Consider the following 23526-nt stretch of genomic DNA (forward strand, 5'->3'; position numbering starts at 1 on the left):
GGACCTGTTGAATCGTAGGGTGAGGGCTAGGGCCATTCCACCCAGAAATGTCTGGGAACCTGCTTGTGCCTTGTTGGAAGAGTGGGGTAACATCTCACAGCAAGAACTGGCAAATCTGGTGCAGTCCATGAGGAGGAGATGCACTGCAGTACTTAATGCAGCTGGTGGCCACACCAAATACTGACTGTTACTTTTGATTTTGACCCCCCCTTTGTTCAGAGACACATTATTCAATGTATGTTAGTCACATGTCTGTGGAACTTGTTCAGTTTGTCTCAGTTGTTGAATATTATGTTCATACAAATATTTACAAAAATGTTAATTGTTTTGCTGAGTTTATTTACATTCCTCCCAAACTGTAGGGCACCATCGTTGCTTGGATGGTTCCAGTGTCTTGAACAGACGCAGGGGTCATTTGTCTGACTGCGTCTAAAATGGCACCCTATTCTCGATATAGAGCTGTTTGACTAAAGCTCTGGTCAAAATTAGTGCACTATTTTTCGGGAATAGATTGCGTTTTGGGATGCTGCCTCTCTGTTTTCCTGGTCTTGTCCCTCAGGTTAGTGTCAGCTGAGTGTCTCTGAAGCAGTGCTCATGTTCTAACTCTTAACCCCGTGGAAAAGATGTGATCAGAGTAAATTTAGCATTGTGTTTTTCTCCCACACAGACAGCAGCATCATATGCTAGAAGGCTATCGGCTATGTTTATCATCTCCTGCTCTTGATCAAAACAGTAAACCCTAACTGTACAATAACATCAGTGATATCACAAATGTTTAACTTCAGTGAAATTAGAAAAATACCCTAGTCCTTCTGGATTTAGATTTTGTGGATATTGGGGTTTTGCGCCGAGCTCTGCTTTGTTGATACACTTTTGGGCCCTTGTGTGTGTGCGCGATGATGTACTTTTTACTTCGTACATTGTCCCTGACACCCAAAAGTGCTTGTTACATTTTAAGTGCTTAGCAGGACAGGAAAATGGTCCAATTCGCACACTTATCAAGAGGACACCCCTGGTCATCCTTACTGCCTCTGATCTGGTGGATTCACTAATGACAAATGCTTCGTTTGTAAATTATGTCTGAGTGTTAGTGGCTATCCGTAAATTTTAAAAACAAGAAAATTGTCCCGTCTGGTATGCTTCATATTAGGAATTAGAATTGATTTATACTTTTACTTTTGAGACCAAATACTTTTACTTGAGTCATTTTCTATTAAGTTATCTTTTACTCAAGTATGACAATCGGTTACTTTTTCCACCACTGTATGTGTGTTTGTTTCCCCAGGGTGATACACAGTCAGTTGGAGGAGACATGTAGAGAGTTGGAGCAAAAGAAACAGGAGATTATAGACAAAGACACAGAAATTAAGGAAAGGCAGGAGGAACTTGAACTAAAATCCCTCCAGGTGCACCAAAGCAACCCCCCCCCCCCCACACACACTATATGTACACAAGACTACATAACACAGACAACCATGTTTTCAAATATGTGGTTAACTTTTTTTTAAAACTTTTTTATTTTTTATCTCTCACAATGGTTGCTCACGTCAACACCATGATTTGACCAATTTCTTTAATCCGTGTATGTGATTCTCTGTGTGTCAAGCTCAGAAAATTAGAGGCTGCAGTAGAGAGTCATACACAGAAGATGCAGCAGAAGCTCATCCTCCAACAGGGGACGCTGGAGATTTCCCAGAGAGAGGCAAAGGAGAGAACCAACCAGGTTTACTACATCACATCTCACTTGAGTTAACAGCACTCACTAATCCATCTGAGTAGAACAGGTTTTCTGTCAATCAGCAACTCATGCAACATGGTTCTGATAGTTGAAATAGATGTATGTTCTCCTATGCTAAACTGTTATTGCAAATGTGTTCTGAACTATTATAACGGAGCCATATGTGTTCCACAAACTCATTTTTGATGACCTGATATACAGTGCCTTCAGAAAGTATTCACACCACTAGACTTTTTTTTTGTCTTACAAAAATGGGATTAAAATGGATTTTATTATGTTTTGTCAACAATCTACACAAAATACTCTGTCAAAATGGAAGAAAATGTTTAACATTTGTAAAAAATAAAAGTATAAATAATAAAAAAACACGAATATGTCTTGAAGTATTCAACTTCCTGAGTCAATACAGTGATTACAGCTGTGAGTCTTTCTGGGTAAGTCTCTAAGAGCTTTCCACACCTGGATTGTGCAACATTTGCCCATTTTTATTATTTTCAAAATTCTTCAAGCTGTCAAATTGATTGTTGCTCATTGCTAGACAACCATTTTCAGGTCTTGCAGGTTCTTACACACAGTCCATGAAACTTATTAAGCACATTTTTACTCTTGAACTTTAGGTTTGCCATAACAAAGGGGTTGAATACTTTTCAGCTTTTCATTCTTATTAATTTGTACACATTTTGAAAAACAGCCCCATAATGTCAAAGTGGAATTATTGTTTGTTGCTGGCTTACACACAATCTCAATTTAATCCATTTTAAATTCAGGCTGAAATACAAACAAATGTGGAAAAAGTCAAAGGGTGTGAATACTTTCTGAAGGCATTGTACAGGTGCAAATTGTGTAGTCTAGTGGTTCAGATGAGTTTGTGTGTGTCAGGTGGAGTTTCTGAGTGAGAGGCTGGAGTTGATACAGAAACAACTGCAGGGAAAGGAGGACCTGGAGAAGGTAGAGTGTGTGTCTCCATGCTGGAGGGCAGTGGATGTATGGCTAATAATAATACTTGATTAGGGTTAGGTATATCAAGGTTTCCATAACTCTGTCCTGGGGCCCCTCGTAGGTGTACATTTTGTGTTTTGCCCAACCACTAATCAGCTGACTCAAATAATCAAAGCTTGATCAATAAATCAAATTGATTTATTAAGCCCTTTTCACATCAGCCGATTTCACAAAGTGATATACAGAAACACAGCCTAAAACCCCAAACAGCAAGCAATGCAGATGTAGAAGCACGGTGGCTAGGGAAAACTCCCTAGAAAGGCAGGAACCTAGGAAGAAACCTATAGAGGAACCAGGCTCTGAAGGGTGTCCAGTCCTCTTCTGGCTGTGCCGGGTAGAGATTATAACAGTACATGACCAAGATGTTCAAACGTTCATAAATGACCAGCAGGGTCAAATAATAATATTCACAGTGGTTGTCGAGGGTGCAACAGGTCAGCACCTCGGGAGTAAATGTCAGTTGGCTTTTCATAGCCGAGCATTCAGCGTTAGAGACAACAGTTGCAGTAGAGAGAGGGAGTCGAAAACAGTAGGTCCGGGACAAGGTAGCACGTCCGGTGAACAGGTCAGAGTTCCAGGCGGAACAGTTGAAAAGAGACCATGTTTGTATGCAGCTTTATTTTTGTACATTGTTTGCAAACTAATATGTGACACATATTAATGCCAAAATAACATGCAAAACACGCAACAACACTATATATATATATATATATATATATACACTGCTCAAAAAAATAAAGGGAACACTTAAACAACACAATGTAGCTCCAAGTCAATCACACTTCTGTGAAATCTAACTGTCCACTTAGGAAGCAACACTGATTGACAATAAATTTCACATGCTGTTGTGCAAATGGAATAGACAAAAGGTGGAAATTATAGGCAATTAGCAAGACACCCCCAAAAAAGGAGTGATTCTGCAGGTGGTGACCACAGACCACTTCTCAGTTCCTATGCTTCCTGGCTGATGTTTTGGTCACTTTTGAATGCTGGCGGTGCTCTCACTCTAGTGGTAGCATGAGACGGAGTCTACAACCCACACAAGTGGCTCAGGTAGTGCAGTTCATCCAGGATGGCACATCAATGCGAGCTGTGGCAAAAAGGTTTGCTGTGTCTGTCAGCGTAGTGTCCAGAGCATGGAGGCGCTACCAGGAGACAGGCCAGTACATCAGGAGACGTGGAGGAGGCCGTAGGAGGGCAACAACCCAGCAGCAGGACCGCTACCTCCGCCTTTGTGCAAGGAGGTGCACTGCCAGAGCCCTGCAAAATGACCTCCAGCAGGCCACAAATGTGCATGTGTCAGCATATGGTCTCACAAGGGGTCTGAGGATCTCATCTCGGTACCTAATGGCAGTCAGGCTACCTCTGGCGAGCACATGGAGGGCTGTGCGGCCCCACAAAGAAATGCCACCCCACACCATGACTGACCCATCGCCAAACCGGTCATGCTGGAGGATGTTGCAGGCAGCAGAACGTTCTCCACGGCGTCTCCAGACTCTGTCACGTCTGTCACATGTGCTCATGTGCTCAGTGTGAACCTGCTTTCATCTGTGAAGAGCACAGGGCGCCAGTGGCGAATTTGCCAATCTTGGTGTTCTCTGGCAAATGCCAAACGTCCTGCACGGTGTTGGGCTGTAAGCACAACCCCCACCTGTGGACGTCGGGCCCTCATACTACCCTCATGGAGTCTGTTTCTGACCGTTTGAGCAGACACATGCACATTTGTGGCCTGCTGGAGGTCATTTTGAAGGGCGCTGGCAGTGCACCTCCTTGCACAAAGGCGGAGGTAGCGGTCCTGAAGCTGGGTTGTTGCCCTCCTACGGCCTCCTCCACGTCTCCTGATGTACTGGCCTGTCTCCTGGTAGCGCCTCCATGCTCTGGACACTACGCTGACAGACACAGCAAACCTTTTTGCCACAGCTCGCATTGATGTGCCATCCTGGATGAACTGCACTACCTGAGCCACTTGTGTGGGTTGTAGACTCCGTCTCATGCTACCACTAGAGTGAGAGCACCGCCAGCATTCAAAAGTGACCAAAACATCAGCCAGGAAGCATAGGAACTGAGAAGTGGTCTGTGGTCACCACCTGCAGAATCACTCCTTTTTTGGGGGTGTCTTGCTAATTGCCTATAATTTCCACCTTTTGTCTATTCCATTTGCACAACAGCATGTGAAATTTATTGTCAATCAGTGTTGCTTCCTAAGTGGACAGTTTGATTTCACAGAAGTGTGATTGACTTGGAGTTACATTGTGTTGTTTAAGTGTTCCCTTTATTTTTTTGAGCAGTGTATATATACATACATACATACATACAGTTGAAGTCGGAAGTTTACATACACTTAGGTTGGAGTCATTAAAACTCGTTTTTCAACCACTCCGCACGTTTCTTGTTAACAAACTATAGTTTTGGCAAGTTGGTTAGGACATCTACTTTGTGCATGACACAAGTCATTTGTCCAACAATTGTTTACAGACAGATTATTTCACTTATAACTCACTGTATCACAATTCCAGTAGGTCAGAAGTTTACATACACTAAGTTGACTGTGCCTTTAAACAGCTTGGAAAATTCCAGAAAATGATGTCATGGCTTTAGAAGCTTCTGATAGGCTAATTGACATCATTTGAGTCAATTGGAGGTGTACCTGTGGATGTATTTCAAGGTCGACCTTCAAACTCAGTGCCTCTTTGCTTCACATCATAAGAAAATCAAAAGAAATCAGCCAAGACCTCAGAGAAAAAAATTGTAGACCTCCACAAGTCTGGTTCATCCTTGGGAGCAATTTCCAAACACCTGAAGGTACCACATTCATCTGTACAAACAATAGTACGCAAGTATAAACACCATTGGACCACGCAGCCATCATATCGCTCAGGAAGGAGATGCGTTTTATCTCCTATAGATGAACGTACTTTGGTGCTAAAAGTGCAAATCAATCCTAGAACAACAGCAAAGGAATTTGTGACGAGGAAACACTTACAAAAGTATCTATATCCACAGGAAAACGAGTCCTATATCGACATAACCTGAAAGGCCGCTCAGCAAGGAAGAAGCCACTGCTCCAAAACCGCCATAAAAAAGCCAGACTACGGTTTGCAACTGCACATGGGGACAAAGATCATACTTTTTGGAGAAATGTCCTCTGGTCTGATGAACCAAATAGAACTGTTTGGCCATAATGACCATTGTTATGTTTGGAGGAAAAAGGGGGATGCTTGCAAGCCGAAGAACACCATCCCAACCGTGAAGCACGGGGGTGGCAGCATCATGTTGAGGGGGTGCTTTGCTGCAGGAGGTACTGGTGCACTTCACAAAATAGATGACTTCATGAGAAAGGAAAATTATGTGGATATATTAAAGCAACATCTCAAGACATCAATCAGGAAGTTAAAGCTTCCAAATGGAAAATGACCCCAAGCATACTTCCAAAGTTGTGGCAAAATGTCATAAGTACAACAAAGTCAAGGTAGTGGCCATCACAAAGCCCTGACCTCAATCCTTTAGACAATTTGTGGGCAGAACTGAAAAAGCGTGTGCGAGCAAGGAGGCCTACAGACCTGATTCAGTTACACCAGCTCTGTCAGGAGGAATGGGCCAAAATTCACCTAACTTATTGTAGGAAGCTTGTGGACGGCTACCTGAAACGTTTGACCCAAGTTAAACAATTTAAAGGCAATGCTACCAAATACTAATTGAGTGTATGTAAACTTCTGACCCACTGGGAATGTGATGAAAGAAATAAAAGCTGAAATAAATCACTCTCTACTATTATTCTGACATTTCACATTCTTAAAATAAAGTGGTGTTCCTAACTGACCTAAAATAGGGAATTTTTACTTGGATTAAATGTCAGGAATTGTGAAAAACTGAGTTTAAATGTATTTGGCTAAGGTGTATGTAAACTTCCCACTTCAACTGTATATACACACACACACACACACACACACAGTACCAGTCAAAAGTTTGGACACACCTACTCATTCAAGGGTTTTATTTATAAAATAGTAAAAATAAAGAAAAACCCCTTGAATTAGTAGTTGTGTCAACTTTTGACTGGTACTGTTTGTGTGTGTATATGTATGTGTGTGTGATATATATATTTTGCTAAACATGTGGGGCTCAAAGCAGAGCCCCACCTGCCCTGAATGACAGGTCGCCACTGCTTCAGTGTGTGATAGGTTTGTGATTCTGAAGGGACATTAACCGATATAACAGCGCGCTCATGTAGGAGAGTGCACTTTTTGTAAATCAAATCAAATTTATTTGTCACATACACATGCTTAGCAGACATTAATGCGAGTGTAGCGAAATGCTTGTGCTTCTTGTTCCCGACAGTGCAGTAATATCTAACAAGTAATCTAACAATTCCCCAACAACTACCTAATACACACAAATCTAAAGGGGTGAATGAGAATATGTACATGTAAGTATATGGATGAGCGATGGCCGAGTGGCATAGGCAAGGTGCAGTAGATGGTATAAAATACAGTATATACAGGTGATATGAGTAATGTAAGATATGTAAACATTATTAAAGTGGCATTATTTAAAGTGCCGTTGTTTAAAGTGACTAGTGATCCATTTATTAAAGTGGCCAGTGATTGGGTCTCAATGTAGGCAGCAGCCTCTCTGAGTTAGTAATTGCCGTTTAACAGTCTGATGGCCTTGAGATAGAAGCTGTTTTGCTGTTTTTCAGTCTCTCGGTCCCAGCTTTGATGCACCTGTACTGACGTCACCTTCTGGATGGTAGCGGTGTAAACAGGCAGTGGTTGATTTCCTTGATGATCTTTTTGGCCTTCCTGTGACATCTGGTGCTATAGGTGTCCTGGAGGGCAGGTAGTTTGCCCCCGGTGATGCGTTATGTAAACCGCCCCACCCTCTGGAGAGCCTTGTGATTGAGGGTGGTGCAGTTGCTATACCAGGCGGTGATACAGCCCGACAGGATGCTCTCGATTGTGCATCTGTAAAGGTTTGTCAGGGTTTTGGGTGACAAGCCAAATTTCTTTAGCCTCTTTAGCCTCACCACGCTGTCTGTGTGGGTGGACCGTTTAAGTTTGTCTATGATGTGTACGCCGAGGAACTTGAAACTTTCCACCTTCTCCGGGGCTGTACCTTCGATGTGGATTGGGGGTGCTTCCTCTGCTGTTTCCTGAAGTCCACAACGTCTCCTTTTGTTTTGTTGACGTTGAGTGAGGTTGTTTTCCTGACACCACACTCCGAGTGCCCTCACCTCCTCCCTGTAGGCTGTCTCGTCGTTGTTGGTAATCAAGCCTACTACTGTTGTGTCATCTGCAAACTTGATGATTGAGTTGGAGGCGTGCATGGCCATGCAGTTGTGGATGAACAGGGAGTACAGGAGGGGGCTGAGTACGCACCCTTGTGGGGCCCCAGTGTTGAGGGTCAGCGAAGTGGAGATGTTGTTTCCTACCTTCGCCACCTGGGGGTGGCCCTTCAGAAAGTCCAGGACCCATTTGCACAGGGCGGGGTTGAGACCCAGGGCCTCCAGCTTGAGGATGAGCTTGGAGGGTACTATGGTGTTGAATGCTGAGCTGTTAAACACAAAGGGCCAGTGGTGTAGTGGAGTGTATACGCAGGTATAAACTGTACACCCACTTTTTGTCAGTGGGTATTGCATATACTCACTTCTTAATCCCTACTGATGCGTATCAATGTAGTGTAGTGGATATATACGACATATCAATTATGTAGTAGAATAGGGAAATAATGCACAAAGTCGCCTACACATTCACACAGCACTTGAAATATATTTAGATGCGCTACGCGCACACAGCCTAGTTTCAGCGTAATGTCATCTGCAAGTAGCAAGAGTGTGCAGCTCTCAACTGGTTTTGGCATGGAGCAGCTCACAGAAGAATGACATCGGTTGCCGGTAGTGTAGGAAAGATGTTTCAACTTATGATATCTACCAGTAAATGCTAACTAAGGCAACAATGGGTATGCAAACCAGGTATTGAAAATGTTTAGTCCGAATTGTTGGTGAGTAGGCTATTTGTGATGCTCAATAGTCATCATGCCCTGTCAGGCTCACCCAATCAGATTGTTGTGGATTTAGACAATACATTTTTATATTTTTCTCTGTAACATTTTGAGAGTGAAAATCAGAAAAGCCATAGGAAAACATAGGATTTTTCACACAGGGTGCCTTTCCTTCACTGGGCGGGCCGATTGGGAACTTTTGGGCAAAATTAGAGTATATCCACTTCTCCAGGCATCACTTCTCCAGGCATCACTTCTCCAGGCATCACTTCTCCAGGCATCACTTCTCCAGGCATCACTTCTCCAGGCATCACTTCTCCAGGCATCACTGCATAGGGCCGATGGAAACACAGCAGTCACACACAGCATCATGTTAAAGGATGATAAGTACCAATGATAAGAATACAAAAACACAACCATTAAGCCTTTCCCAATCAAAACTAGTACTTCCCATTGTAAACTTTTCATGTTTAGCACACAAAGTAACTGGTGACCTAAAGTTTAAAGTGGGACTGACAGCATTTTAACTACTTTGCAGATATGAAGCAAACAGACAATCAACATATCAGTCAAAAATGTTACATTTCCAGTTCATGCTACAAAACCAACATAAGAGTTTTTAAAAGTAGGTTATATTTGACTCAACGTTCCATGACGTACATTAAGGCAGTTCAATACATGATTAATATAATTCACCAATACATTTCTTGGTAGTACCAAAAATATTGATATTAGGTTGTAAATCACAGCTGGCCTGGTACATTGTTTGCTGCCTCCATTCGGGATGTACCGTTTCAGTTTCAATGACTCAATATTCTGGGGAAAATTGACGAATGTATCTAATGCTAGGGATGTCAATACAATCAAACTTTGCAAGGGCAATGATCACAAGTCACAACGTGGCTAATAGGCTAGCGTATCTATTTATGTAGCAAGCTAAAAACACAGCCTAACAGAGCTAGCTAGCTGCTAAGAGGATGTCATGCCATCCCCTCATTGTTTTTCGGTCGCTATACACAGCTACAGATGCTGATTTCATTTGGTTAGCTAGCAAGAACTTGAACGACTGTTATCCAGTGGACATATCTCTTGCATTCGCAAATTCACTCTGGATATCTACTCCGATTTCAGAGCACTCTCGTCTGAGTGTGCCAGTGGGCAGAACAATCGATTAATTGACAAACGGGCAACACCCGCTGAATATGACCGGTGTCAGTAAACGTACGCAAAAATAGTAATAGTTATCTAGAGCGTTCTTGACTAACATGTAAACAGCCTAACCAGCTCTGCTATGGAGAGTAAAATGGTCAGAGTGAGGTGTTCTCTCATTTGTGTCTGGAAGTAGCTAGCTAGCAAGCTAGCCAACTTTAGCCAGTTAGCTTGGGTGCTTGGTTGGGACAAGCATGCATTGGCAGGCATGCTGCAGAAGGGCGAGGAGGCTACAATACCCCATCATTTATCAGTGCAATTTTGACAGCCCAAAATTTGAGAGGGTTTATCTAATGTTCCTTAGTTAGATTTTAGTGAATCTTGCTCTGGCTAGCATTAGTTGTTGATCTTGTTGATGTGCATAACTGAGGGAGAGAAGCCTACCTTTTCATGGTTGTTTGATCAATAGGACAGTAAAGTTCCCAAACGCAAAGAGGACTCCCGTGGTGTGTTTTTGATTTATATATATTTTTTACCCCGTTTTCTCCCCAATTTTGTGGTATCCAATTGGTAGATACAGTCTTCTATCATCGCTGCAACTCCCGTACGGACTGCTTCTTGACACAATGCCCACTTAATCCGGAAGCCAGCTGCACCAATATGTCGGAGGAAACCCCGTACACCTGGCGACCGTGTCACCATGCACTGCGCCCAGGCCGCCACATGAGTCACTAGTGCGCCATGGGACAAGGACATCCCTGCCGGCCAAACCCTCCCCTAATCCGGACGACGCGGGGCCAATTGTGCGCCGCCCCATTTGTCTCCCGGTTGCGGCCGGCTGCAACAGAGCCTGGACTTGAACCCAGAATCTCTAGTGGCACAGCTAGCACTGAGATGCAGTGCCTTAGACCACTACACCACTTGGGAGGTCATACTTCTGTTGTGTTTACATATTTGCAGAAATCCATTCAAGTGTATTTTGTGGCTTTTGGCAAATGCATTCTACTGATCTAAAGTCACGCTGTTGCAACTGCCTGTAAACACACAGTCCAGTTCAAAGGGAATGATGGCAGGCCCTTGTGGCAAATGGCTTGTTTGTATAAAGACCTACTCTAGCTCTGATTGGCTATAGTGCACCGGTCTGCGTAGACTCCAGTCCTGGACAAGACAGATGCTTTTATTCTGTTTTATTTACTGCAGTGTCTATTAATTGTCCAAACGCATGGCCCCTTTCCCACTCTATATTGATATAGAATTTCCACAAATGCCTTAGTATACGTAATTCCCAAACATTCTAAGAATTTATGAAAACGTGGAAATTACCATATCTAATTGGTCGCTTGTCCCCAAAAAATGTTTAAGTGTTATATTCTTCCCAGGGGTGTATATGAACAGATTTTAATAAGATATCATGTTGCTAAAATGCTGTCAGTTTGACATTAAATGCAACAATGTTTCACACACAAGTTTTTTTTCAAACAGATGGCTAACAGCATGCGCGCTGCAATAAAAAACACAATTCCACTCACCAGATGATGATAATTTGAAACTTAACTAGTTGAAAGTTATTCTTGAAAAGAGAGACGCTAACAAATTAGCAACAACATCCTCTTTGATAACACCTGCTGCAGCCGCTGCAAACTAGCCGATAACAAAAGCTAGCTAGCTAGACACTGGGAAAATGACTGCTCGCTCTTGCGCAGTGACCTATTGGCCTTCAAGAAGGCAGAAGTTTCCATACATTTTTGTAATAACGATCGCAGCCATTAAGTCAAAATGTGATTGGTTGATTCCACTGTCACTCCAAAATGTTGCCCTAATACAGTTGAATGGCAGATGCCTTTTATCTAGCTCCTAATGGCTTAGCCAATGGCTGACTTAGCTAGCTAGATTTATCTCCCCAAAGACCAGCAAAGAAAAATCGTGATTGGATATTTTTTTTGCTTCAGTGTTAACCCTTTCCAACAAAAACTGAAGAGATTAAATCAGAACATTTTTGAAAATAATAATATAATTATAATATTATTATTCTAATAGTTATTTTATAAATCCTTAGCCCTTCTCTGAAGGCGTAGAAGGCCCATTGTTCCCCACTGTGTTTGGGTTAGTAATAATTTGTAGAGTGTCTCTATTTTCCCTCAGCATGCATTTTTTCAATGTTCTGAATGTCAAAAAATTTTCTGAAATATGAACACAGAAATACTGGACATTTTGAACCCTTATTATTGTGGTGATTTGACAAAATAACAATCATGGTCTTGAATTGGACTCGCATTTTTCTGATCTCGGTCTTGACTTGGTCTCTCGCTCCTTGTCCCCCTCCCTGTCAGAGTCCTTAACGAAAGGTGGGTTGGAGTCAGGCGCAGAGAGCAGAGGGTTCGAATAAATGTCTATTTATTTTCCTGGGAAAACGGTCACGCCAAAACACACTGACATTTATCCCACAATCCAAACCCATCTTTCCCATGTAACATCTTTGTCAACACGTCCACAGTGGGACAGGAGGAGGCTGTTGTCCTTGTGTGGCTCTCAGAGAGAGGGGAGTGTGAGAATGAGTTCCTCAGTTTAACGTAATGATAGGCTTATTATCTAACACTGTAGATTATAACAGCATCTCACACACAACCTGACCACAATAACACACACACTCACTCTACTGTCTACTTTCATACACCACACACTATAATAGTTTCACCACTAATTCACTGGGCTGCTACATTGGGCCCAGTTATCATCTCACCTCAGCTGACCTTTATCTATTTTATATCAACTGTGGCATGGAATGTTCCTTTGTTAGAGGCATAAGAAGTACTCATGCTGATATGTGTGGGGAAAGGAATACTTTTCAGAAGTATAATATATGGCAATGCTATGGCAGTTTTGCAATTGAGTAGCCCAAAAAAGTTAATGAAACAATGGTATACGGTATCTACAGTATGTCTAGCTTGTCATTACACTACTGTTATCACTCAACAAAAACATGTTTACCAAGGGTTTCAGTTTTGACAGCTTTGTCTCAAGATGTTGCCTCAGCAGTTCGACATCAGTGTCTATTTCTGAGTACTGACATAACATCTACTCTTCTTTTGTCAATATGGGTCTCTCATTTGACTGTCTTTCTGTAAGTCTTCTGTGTTCAATATGGGTCTCTCATTTGACTGTCTTTCTGTAAGTCTTCTGTGTTCAATATGGGTCTCTCGTTTGACTGTCTTTCTGTAAGTCTTCTGTGTTCAATATTGGTCTCTCATTTGACTGTCTTTCTGTAAGTCTTCTGTGTTCAATATGGGTCTCTCATTTCTGTCTTTCTGTAAGTCTTCTGTGTTCAATATGGGTCTCTCATTTGACTGTCTTTCTGTAAGTCTTCTGTGTTCAATATGGGTCTCTCATTTGATTGTCTTTCTGTAAGTCTTCTGTGTTCAATATGGGTCTCTCATTTGACTGTCTTTCTGTAAGTCTTCTGTGTTCAATATGGGTCTCTCATTTGACTGTCTTTCTGTAAGTCTTCTGTGAACTGTGGCTACAGTATTTGTGTGTGTGTGTTTGTTTGTGTGTTTGTGTTTGGCCATCAGGAAGCCTTAGTCCAGGGCCAGCAGCTGTTTCTGTGCAGGGAGAAGCTCCAGAGGACATCTCACAACCAGGAGATGCATAGTCGCTGTGAGAGCCTGGCAATACAACTAGAAGAAAGCGTTCAGTTATGCCGTGAAAAGGTTTGACCCACTCACGACACCCTCTTATTGTCTCCCACATAAGCGCACATGTCCGTGACGTGATATAATTTAATCAGCGCTTGTGTGCTGTGGTACTTACAGTAAATGCTATGTGATATAATTCCACCTTTGAGCATGCAAGAGTATCAGTGTTTGTACTAGGTGCTGTTAAACATCTACTAGATGCTGTGGGGACTGGAGTGCGGCACACAACGGTACTAATGCCTGGTCATCTGGGTGATATTGGTGATAGGAGAACCATGCCAGGCATTTGGAGGAGGAGCAGGGGAGGATGGAGGAGCAGGCTGCCCAGACTGAGGCCAGACTCCAGGCCACAGTGGCCTCCCTCAGACTGGAGCTAGACACACTGAGATGGCTGCAACAGAATGAGGTAGCTAGAGCCTTCTACATTAGGTCATAATAACTGTCTGTTTAGTTAAATTCACATCAAATTTCATAGGAATGACCCAGGTTCAGTAGAGGGGTTCAAACTTTGACCCTTTTATACTGAGTTTCTCCTAGGAATGAGCTGCTAAATTCCCAGGTCTGTCCTCCCGTGCGAAGGGAGTATTTGGGGGTTATTATACATCTCAGTTTACTAAATCGATCCTCTGTTTTTGTTGGATCCTCTGATTCAGAAAAGCATTAGATAAGAGGGACAGTCTTCTAAGTCTCTTGAGTACTGACAATGAGCATGAGTCCCTTCTGTTAAACCAATGGGGGTATCTTCTCCTCCAGCTGTCAGCTCTACAGGAGAGCCAGGCGGAGGTGCTGAAGGCATCAGAGTGTGTCTCCTCCACCCTACGCTGCTCCCAGGATCAGCTGACCTCTGAACTACAGCATTACAGACTGCAGCTGGAGGAGGCCCAGCACAACACCACTGCCCTGCTGGCAGAACTCAACACCAGAGAACAGCTGCTGCAGAGCACCAGCGAGACCCTGCTCATCAAGGTAGAGCTGTGAAGGAATATCCTCTTGTATGACTCCAAATAAATATCAGCTAATGTTTATTTGATAGTTAATTATCTTGGAGTTGCCATACCCATTGATTGTGGTCCAGTCATTATTATAATTATCTTTGTTTTGGGTGGGGGGGGGGATCAGGAATCCGAAATGACACGTCTAAGGACCAAGATCTCCAGCTTTGAGAGAAGCAAGGAGCTCCATAAAATAGCTGTTTGCTCTTGTCTGACCTCTATCAGGTCACAACCCTACAGCCCCCTCCCTACTCCTACCACAAAGTAAGAGAGAAGACCGATAAAGAATACCTTTGTCGACAAATATACATTTTATTTTGAATATGAGATAAAGTACTTTCGGACAAATTAAATGCTTTTGTTTTTATTGTATTGTAGATTAGTCTAGTAGCATGCACAAATACTTGGTGGAGTGTAATGTGCTGATTCAGAATGCACTTTTGATTGCGCATATGACTATTTGTATTTTGTTGTTTACTATTACAGTAACATTCCACAGGTCTAAACACCAATTATAATTATTGACAACATATGCTAAACCACTGTGAAACGTGGCAGTGTTACAGCAGTGTTACGCCCTTATTTGTCTGTTCCAAGTGATCTGTGCCATTAGTATTGCTGCACGGAGAAGAGCTGCTCTCTGCAGGAAATTAAACGGAGCAACATCTGCAGGCGATTTGATCCTAATGCTACCTCCAAATCGCTTCCCTTGCTCATCCTAGGAGTGGCAATGTAGGGTTCCTTATGATCCTAGGAGATATGGAGCAAAGCAATCTGTCTGTGTCACAAATGGCACCCTATCGCCTACATAGTGCACTACTTTTGACCAGAGCCCTATGGGACCTGGTCAAAAGTAATGCACTATATAGGGAATAGGGTTCCATTTGAGAAGCATTCGTTGTCTCTGCTAGGTTTACGTTAAAGGTGAGCCATTCAAAAATCATGTAGTTGCACAGTGAGTGAGTCCATGCAACTTATTATGTGACTTGTTAAGCAAATGTTTACTGGTTAACTTATTTAGGGTTTCCATAACAAAGGGTTTGAATACTTCTTATTGACTCAAGACATTTCAGCTTTTCATTTTTTATTAATTTGTTAACATTTCCAAAAAACAAATTCCACTTTGACATTATGGGTTATTGTGTGTAGATCAGTCACACACATGTTCAATTTAATACATTTTAAATTCAGGCTGTAACACAACAAATTGTGGAAAAAGTCAAGGGGTGTGAATACTTAATGAAGGCACTGTGTATCCTCAATCTCTCTCTTCAATTTGATTGTCTTTTAGGACAAGAGCAGACTAAGATATTCACAGATTGTGTCTGGATATGTTTGTCGGTGTTTTTATCTACGTGCGTGTGTTTGTGACAGCATGCCTGCAAGTGTGTGTGCGCGTGCCTGCGAGTGTGTGCGCTCGTCTCTGTGTGTGTGTGTGTATACAACAGACAAAAGCAGCAGAATGTGCTGAGGCAGCAGTCTGTGGTAGGAGGAGTGATGGTGATGGACCCGGCCCTAACCTGAGGCGACTGCTAGCCCTCAGTCATCCCAGGGCAGAGGTACATGCCTTCCCCTCTGTCACACTGCCACGTGGGGAACAAAGTGGTCAAATACCCCAGCTGCTGACAGCTCAGCACCACACAATAGCAGCCAGAGACACAGGATGCGGCGCAAATGGTACCCTATTCCCTATACAGTGCACTACTTTTGACCAGAGTCATATAGGTAAAAAATAGTGTATAGGGAATAGGGTACCAGTTAGGATGCTATGCAGGCCCACGCTCACGGCAAGCTGCTGAACTCAACTGCCAATGTTCAGCCACATTCTTTAGGCATCACACTTGATTTAGTCTCTTGTATGCGCCTGAACCAAAATGCATACATTTGGTTCCTGCGCTGGACGCTGTCTTTTTTATCTCTCTGTTAGACAATATTCTTCCTCTTCCTTCTAAGGGTCCCTGACACAAACTTAATTTTTCACACACTGTAACGGAAAAGTGTAATTTATACGGTAATTTTGGGTATTGTCAACAGTCAAATGCTGTGAAACATTTTACTGCAGCATACTTTAAATTATGGTACATTATGGGAAAATGTGGGTGGGGAAATAATTGCTGTATTTCTAATAGTACTGTAATTCTACCCCACAGAGTACAGTACTATGCCGTATTTTTGTAGTACCAAAAACCTTTTGACCACTAGTGGGTGCATGGTATTGTTGTTTCTGACTTATTAACATATTTTGAGAGGTAGCTTGTAAGAGCCTATATTTGCTGCGATATGAAATACAGTAACTTACTTGCCAATGAGCTGCCTGTAAGTTACTGTCAAATTCACTGCAATTCACAGTGCAAAGACAGCTCAATAAATTACTTTTTCGAAGAAGAAGAATCCAACAGGCTTATTCTTAATGCACTGCTTAGGGTTTTCATTCTCCAAAATTGTTCTATAATCTTTTTACCCTCAGATTTTATCCTTTTTCATAAGAATATCTTGCATATTCAATGGTAAGCTGCGTGCAAAGGGCATTTAGAGGGATCTGTGTGGATTTCAGGGGGAATATTAAATGAAAAGCTTGTTGGGTTTCAGTTCTGGTGTCCTGCCACCTCTCTCTGCCAGTTGCCAGGCTATTTCTGCAGGTGGAATTGCACTGCTGTAACGTGGTTGATTGTTTTCACATAAATGTTCATAGATGTACACTGAGTATACAAAACATTAAGAACACCTGCTCTTTCCATGACATAGACTGACCAGGTGAATCCAGGTTAAATCTATTATCCCTTATTGATGTCACTTATTAAATCCATTCAGTCAGTGTAGATGAAGGGGAGGAGATAGGATAAAGAAGGCTTTTTAAGCCTTGAGACAATTGAGACATGGATTGTGTACAGTGCATTCTGAAAGTATTCAGACCTTTTGACTTTCAACATTTTGTTACGTTACAGCCTTATTTATAAAATAGATTAAATAGTTTTTTCCCCCTCATCAATCTACACACAATACCCCATAATGACAAAGCAAAAAGAGGTTTTTAGAAATGTTTGCAAATGTATTAATAATAAAAAACTGATATCACATTTACCTAAGTATTCAAACCCTTTACTCAGTACTTTGTTGAAGCACCTTTGGCAGTGATTACAGCCTCGAGTTTTCTTGGATATGACGCTACAAGCTTGGAACGCATATATTTGGGGAGTTTCTCCCATTCTTTGCAGATCCTCTCAAGCTCTGTCAGGTTGGATGGTGAGCGTCGGTGCACGGCTATTTTCAGGTCTTCGATGTTCGATCAGGTTCAAGTCCGGGCTCTGGCTGGGCCACTAAAGGACATTCAGAGACTTGTCCTGAAGCCACTCCTGAGTTGTCTTGCCTGTGTGCTTAGGGTCGCTGAAAAACATCTCCACAGCATGATGCTGCCACCACCATGCTTCACCGTAGGGATGGTGCCAGGTTTCCTCCAGACGTGATGCTTGGCATTCAGGCCAAAGAGTTCAATCTTGGTTTCATCAGACCAGAGAATCTTGTTTCTCATGGTCTGAGTCTTTAGGTGCCTTTTGGGAAACTCCAAGCGGGCTGTCATGTGCCTTTTACTGAGGAGTGGCTTCCATCTGGCCACGTTACCATAAAGGCCTGATTGGTAGAGTGCTGCAGAAATGGTTGTCTTTCTGTAATGTTCCCCCCTCTCCACAGAGGAACTCTAGAGCTCTGTCAGAGTGACCATTGGGTTGTTGGTCACCTCCCTGACCAAGGCCCTTCTCCCCCGATTGCTCAGTTTGGCTGAGCTCTAGGAAGAGTCTTGGTGGTTCCAACTTCTTCCATTTAAGAATGATGGAGGCCACTGTGTTCTTGGGGAGCTTCAATTCTACAGACATTTTCTTTACCCTTCCCCAGATATGTGCCTTGACACAATCCTGTCTCGGAGCTCTTCGGACAATGCCTTCAACCTCATGGCTTGGTTTTTGCTCTGACATGCACTGTCAACTGTGGGACCTTATATAGACTGGTGTGTGCCTTTCCAAATCATGTCCAATCAATTTAATTTACCACAAGTGGACTCCAATCAAGTTGTATAAAACATCTCAAGGACAATCAATGGAAACAGGATGCACCTGAGCTCAATTTCGAGTCTCATAGCAAAGGGTCTGAATACTTATGTAAATAAGATATTTCAATATAGAATTTATTATGAATTTGCAAAAAATCTTTGTCATTATGGGGTATTGTGTGTAGATTGTTGGGGGGAATGTTTTATTTCGTTCATTTTAGAATAAGACTGTAACATAACAAAATGTGGAAAATGGGAAGGGGTCTGAATACTTTCATAATGTACTTTGTGTGCCATTCAGAGGGTGAATGGGCAAGACAAAATATTTAAGTGCCTTTGAACAGGGTATGGTTGTAGGTGCTAGGCGCACCGCTTTGTGTCAAGAACTGCAACGCTGCTGGGTTTTTCACACTCAACAGTTTCCCTTGTGTATCAAGAATGCTCCACACCCAAAGGACATCCAGCCAACTTGACACAACTGTAGGAAGCATTGGAGTAAACATGGGCCAGCATCCCTGTGGTACGCTTTCGACACCTTGTGGAGTCCATGGCCCGATGAACTGAGGCTGTTCTAAGGGCAAAGTTTGGGGTGCGTGCAACTCAATATTAGGAAGGTGTTCCTAATGTTTGATACTCTGTGAATATGTCAGCCATAGATGCACATGAACACATGCAGGAGAAGACACCTGTACTATCCTGATTGATGACTGTGAGAGTGGGAGAGAAAAAAACAGGAGAAAGAATGCATGATGCCTAGGGGGGAAAAGTACTCTGTTTCAGCAATTTATACAGTGGGGAGAACAAGTATTTGATACACTGCCGATAGGTACACTTCAACTGTGAGAGACGGAATCTAAAACAAAAATCCAGAAAATCACATTGTATGATTTTTAAGTAATTAATTTGCATTTTATTGCATGACAGAAGTATTTGATCACCTACCAACCAGTAAGAATTCCGGCTCTCACAGACCTGTTAGTTTTTGTTTAAGAAGCCCTCCTGTTCTCCACTCATTACCTGTATTAACTGCACCTGTTTGAACTCGTTACCTGTATAAAAGACACTTGTCCACACACTCAATCAAACAGACTCCAACCTCTCCACAATGGCCAAGACCAGAGAGCTGTGTAAGGACATCAGGGATAAAATTGTAGACCTGCACAAGGCTGGGATGGGCTACAGGACAATAGGCAAGCAGCTTGGTGAGAAGGCAACAACTGTTGGTGCAATTATTAGAAAACGGAAGAAGTTCAAGATGACGGTCAATCACCCTCGGTCTGGGGCTCCATGCAAGATCTCACCTCGTGGGGCATCAATGATCATGAGGAAGGTGAGGGATCAGCCCAGAACTACACGGCAGGACCTGGTCAATGACCTGAAGAGAGCTGGGACCACAGTCTCAAAGAAAACCATTAGTAACACACTACGCCGTCATGGATTAAAATCCTGCAGCGCACGCAAGGTCCCCCTGCTCAAGCCAGCGCATGTCCAGGCCCGTCTGAAGTTTGCCAATGACCATCTGGATGATCCAGAGGAGTAATGGGAGAAGGTCATGTGGTCTGATGAGACAAAAATAGAGCTTTTTGGTCTAAACTCCACTCGCCATGTTTGGAGGAAGAAGAAGGATGAGTACAACCCCAAGAACACCATCCCAACCGTGAAGCATGGAGGTGGAAACATCATTCTTTGGGGATGCTTTTCTGCAAAGGGAACAGGACGACTGCACCGTATTGAGGGGAGGATGGATGGGGCCATGTATCTCGAGATCTTGGCCAACAACCTCCTTCCCTCAGTAAGAGCATTGAAGATGGGTCGTGGCTGGGTCTTCCAGCATGACAACGACCCAAAACACACAGCCAGGGCAACTAAGGAGTGGCTCCGTAAGAAGCATCTCAAGGTCCTGGAGTGTCCTAGCCAGTCTCTAGACCTGAACCCAATAGAAAATCTTTGGAGGGAGCTGAAAGTCCGTATTGCCCAGCGGCAGCCCCGAAACCTGAAGGATCTGGAGAAGGTCTGTATGGAGGAGTGGGCCAAAATCCCTGCTGCAGTGTGTGCAAACCTGGTCAAGAACTACAGGATACGTATGTTCTCTGTAATTGCAAACAAAGGTTTCTGTACCAAATATTAAGTTCTGCTTTTCTGATGTATCAAATACTTATGTCATGCAATAAAATGCAAATTAATTACTTAAAAATCATACAATGTGATTTTCTGGATTTTTGTTTTAGGTTCCGTTTCTCACAGTTGAAGTGTACCTATGATAAGAATTACAGACCTCTACATGCTTTGTAAGTAGGAAAACCTGCAAAATCGGCAGTGTATCAAATACTTGTTCTCCCCACTGTAGTTGTTGGGTGTAGACTGGAGTTGCTGGACCCACAAGAGACTGGGAATGGTGTCTTACATGTATGTATTTTACATGTTTTCTTAGAGAAGGGTTTCCCAAACTCGGTCCTCGGGACCCCAAGGCTTGCACGTTTTGGTTTTTGCCCTAGCATTACACAGCGGATTTAAAAAATAATCAAATCATCACGCTTTGATAATTTGAAATTGGCTGTGTAGTGTTAAGGCAACAACCAAAACGTGCACCCCTTGGGGTCACAAGGACCGAGGTTTGGGAAACTCTGTTTTATGAGTTGTTTAATTGTAAAAGAAAGGAATGATTTTCACATTCTGGTAACAACCTCAGACATTGAGCAACTTAAACCAAGCATCACATTTCTCTCATCTGAGTGGTACACATGAATGTGCCTCAACATGCAGTTTCATTCAGAATAGGTTTAAAGTCTTTGAGTAGTTTAATCCGGTGCATTCCCTATTGTTATTATACCCTCAATACTATTCTGTGGTGTGTGCAGCTGGAGCACATATTTTAAGCTGAGTGAGAGACAGCACAATGGGACAAGGTGTCCTGCCAAAATAATATTGAGACTGCCGTCTGCAGCACCCTCTGTAGCACTTTGTTGTCGAGGGCGGTGCAGTTGTCTTACCAAGCGGTGATGCAGCCAGTCAAGAAGCAAAATAATGTACTTTTATTTTAACTACTCATGTCATGCATGATGTCAGGGGAAACAAAATACTCTATTTCAGCAAATAATAGTTGTTGGGTGCAGGGTTGGGGTCAATTCCATTTCAATTCCAGTCAATTCAGGAAGTGCACTGACATTCCAATTATCTTTAATGCTTTTCAATGTGGAAAATTTGGAATTGTAACTTGGTTCACTTTGTGAATTGACTGGAATTTAAATGGAATTGACCCCAACCCTGGTTGGGTGTAGACTGAGGTCACTGGGCCCACAAGAGACTGGGAATGCTGTCTTACCTGTATGTATTTTACGTGTTAGGTTGTTAGAGGTTGTTTGATTGTGTTTGGCCTGAGAAGCTGCTGTTTGATTGTTAAAGAAAGGAATGAGTTCCACATTCTGGTAACAACCTCAATATGTTATTTTGAGGATACTGAGCAACTTAAACCAAGCATCACATTTCTCTCATCTGAGGGATACATATGAATGTGCCTCAACATGCAGTTTCATTCACAATAAAGTCTTCACTATTGTTTTTATCCCCTAAATGCTAGGCCTATTCCTTGGCACCTGCAGCTGGATCACATCTTTTTTAAGCTGAGTAAGAGACAGCACAATGGAACAAAGGATCCTGACAAAATAATATTGAAACTGCTCACGTCCTGTACCAGGATGTATTTAGATGAGCTGAACACAGCATGATATCAGACTGTCTTTGCTATATTGGATCCGTGGGACCTCCCTACCCCCATTGAAGTCGAAATGTTATAAGGGTTAAGGTTATGGTTAGGTAAGGGTTAGGGTAGGGGTTAGGGTTTGGGGAATGAGTGTCCCAAGGATACCAGATAGCACAAACACATATCAGACAGTGGCAAATAAGAAAATGGCACCAATCTCATAGCAGCAGAGATGAAGTTATTCTCTAGAGAGTTATTCTCTGAAGAACCATTTTGTTCAACATCTTTGTTATTTATGTAGGCGTAGTTGTTGTCATGTTTGAAATGCCACTTTGCACTTAGCAAAAAGATTCCATACTCCTACATAATCAGAATAAAAATAAAACTCAAAACATGATTTATTACACACGAATACAAGTTTATTACATGGCAATGTTATAGTCATGATCTGTGCTGCATTGGTGTGTGAATAAATGCTGACATGTATGCAATTTATCATACAGTGACAGTAGTTGTAAAGTTCCATAAATACGTATCCAAATATTGTTTTGCACTCACGCGGATTTAGGCATAGGCGGCATTGGGCGCCCGCACAAAACAAAACAATTCTGAATGGTGACATTTGCGCGATCGGTTTTCTATCGCTCATTTGCATGTTGCGTCAATGATATCATGTCACCGTGTGGGACTGTAGGTCAATTAACCTTATCGGAGTGGGCGCCCTGATGCTAGTTTGTGAGCTAGGCAGGCGACTGCCTGGGAAGGTCTCCCACTCAGCAGTACGAGATGGGGCGAGGTAGGTTGACCTCAGGTCTCCCCACTGGAAGCCCGAGGTAGGGCGAGCGGGGGAATCTATCAAATAGCGCACCGGGGGAATCTATCAAATAGCGCACCTCTAACTTTGTACAGTACTAATGCAATTAGTAATGCAATTAGTTGTGCAATTTAGCTTGTGTTTCTTGTTTGAAGTGCAATAGTGTAATAATCAGGTTCTCTTCTTTATAAGTGTGTTATTCTATTTGTGTGATATAGGATTTGTGCAATTTAGTTTTATGTGTGTTTTTTGTTAGCAATAGGGCAATAGTGTAATAATTTGATTCTCTTTTTTATTTGTATTTATATACTACAATTTGTTTCTATTTGTCTTTGTTACTTTTTGATATTTATGAGTCTTATTTTTGTATATATTTGTATATTTATATAGTTTTAAATGT

General features: G+C 42.4%; 1 protein-coding gene across 4 annotated transcripts in view; it reads left to right on the forward strand.

Annotated features, from left to right (window-relative positions):
- The window catches only part of LOC139541372 (coiled-coil domain-containing protein 18-like), a 41411-nt gene extending 27818 nt beyond the window's left edge, over positions 1-13593 (forward strand). Inside the window, exon 19 of one of the 4 annotated variants that reach the window (XM_071345968.1) lies at positions 13456-13593. Coding sequence is in view for 2 of the 4 variants with exons in the window: in XM_071345965.1 (XP_071202066.1) it covers positions 1607-1619 (13 nt within the window). In the remaining 2 variants the exon portion in view is untranslated. Of the gene's footprint in view, positions 1-1606; positions 3417-13455 lie in introns of those variants that run through there. The other 3 variants (XM_071345966.1, XM_071345965.1, XM_071345970.1) reach the window with 3 other exon arrangements.
- Positions 13594-23526: the final 9933 nt, after the last annotated feature.

Source organism: Salvelinus alpinus, chromosome 16, assembly GCF_045679555.1.
Source record: "Salvelinus alpinus chromosome 16, SLU_Salpinus.1, whole genome shotgun sequence".
In the NCBI taxonomy this organism is placed as follows: Eukaryota; Metazoa; Chordata; class Actinopteri; order Salmoniformes; family Salmonidae; genus Salvelinus; species Salvelinus alpinus.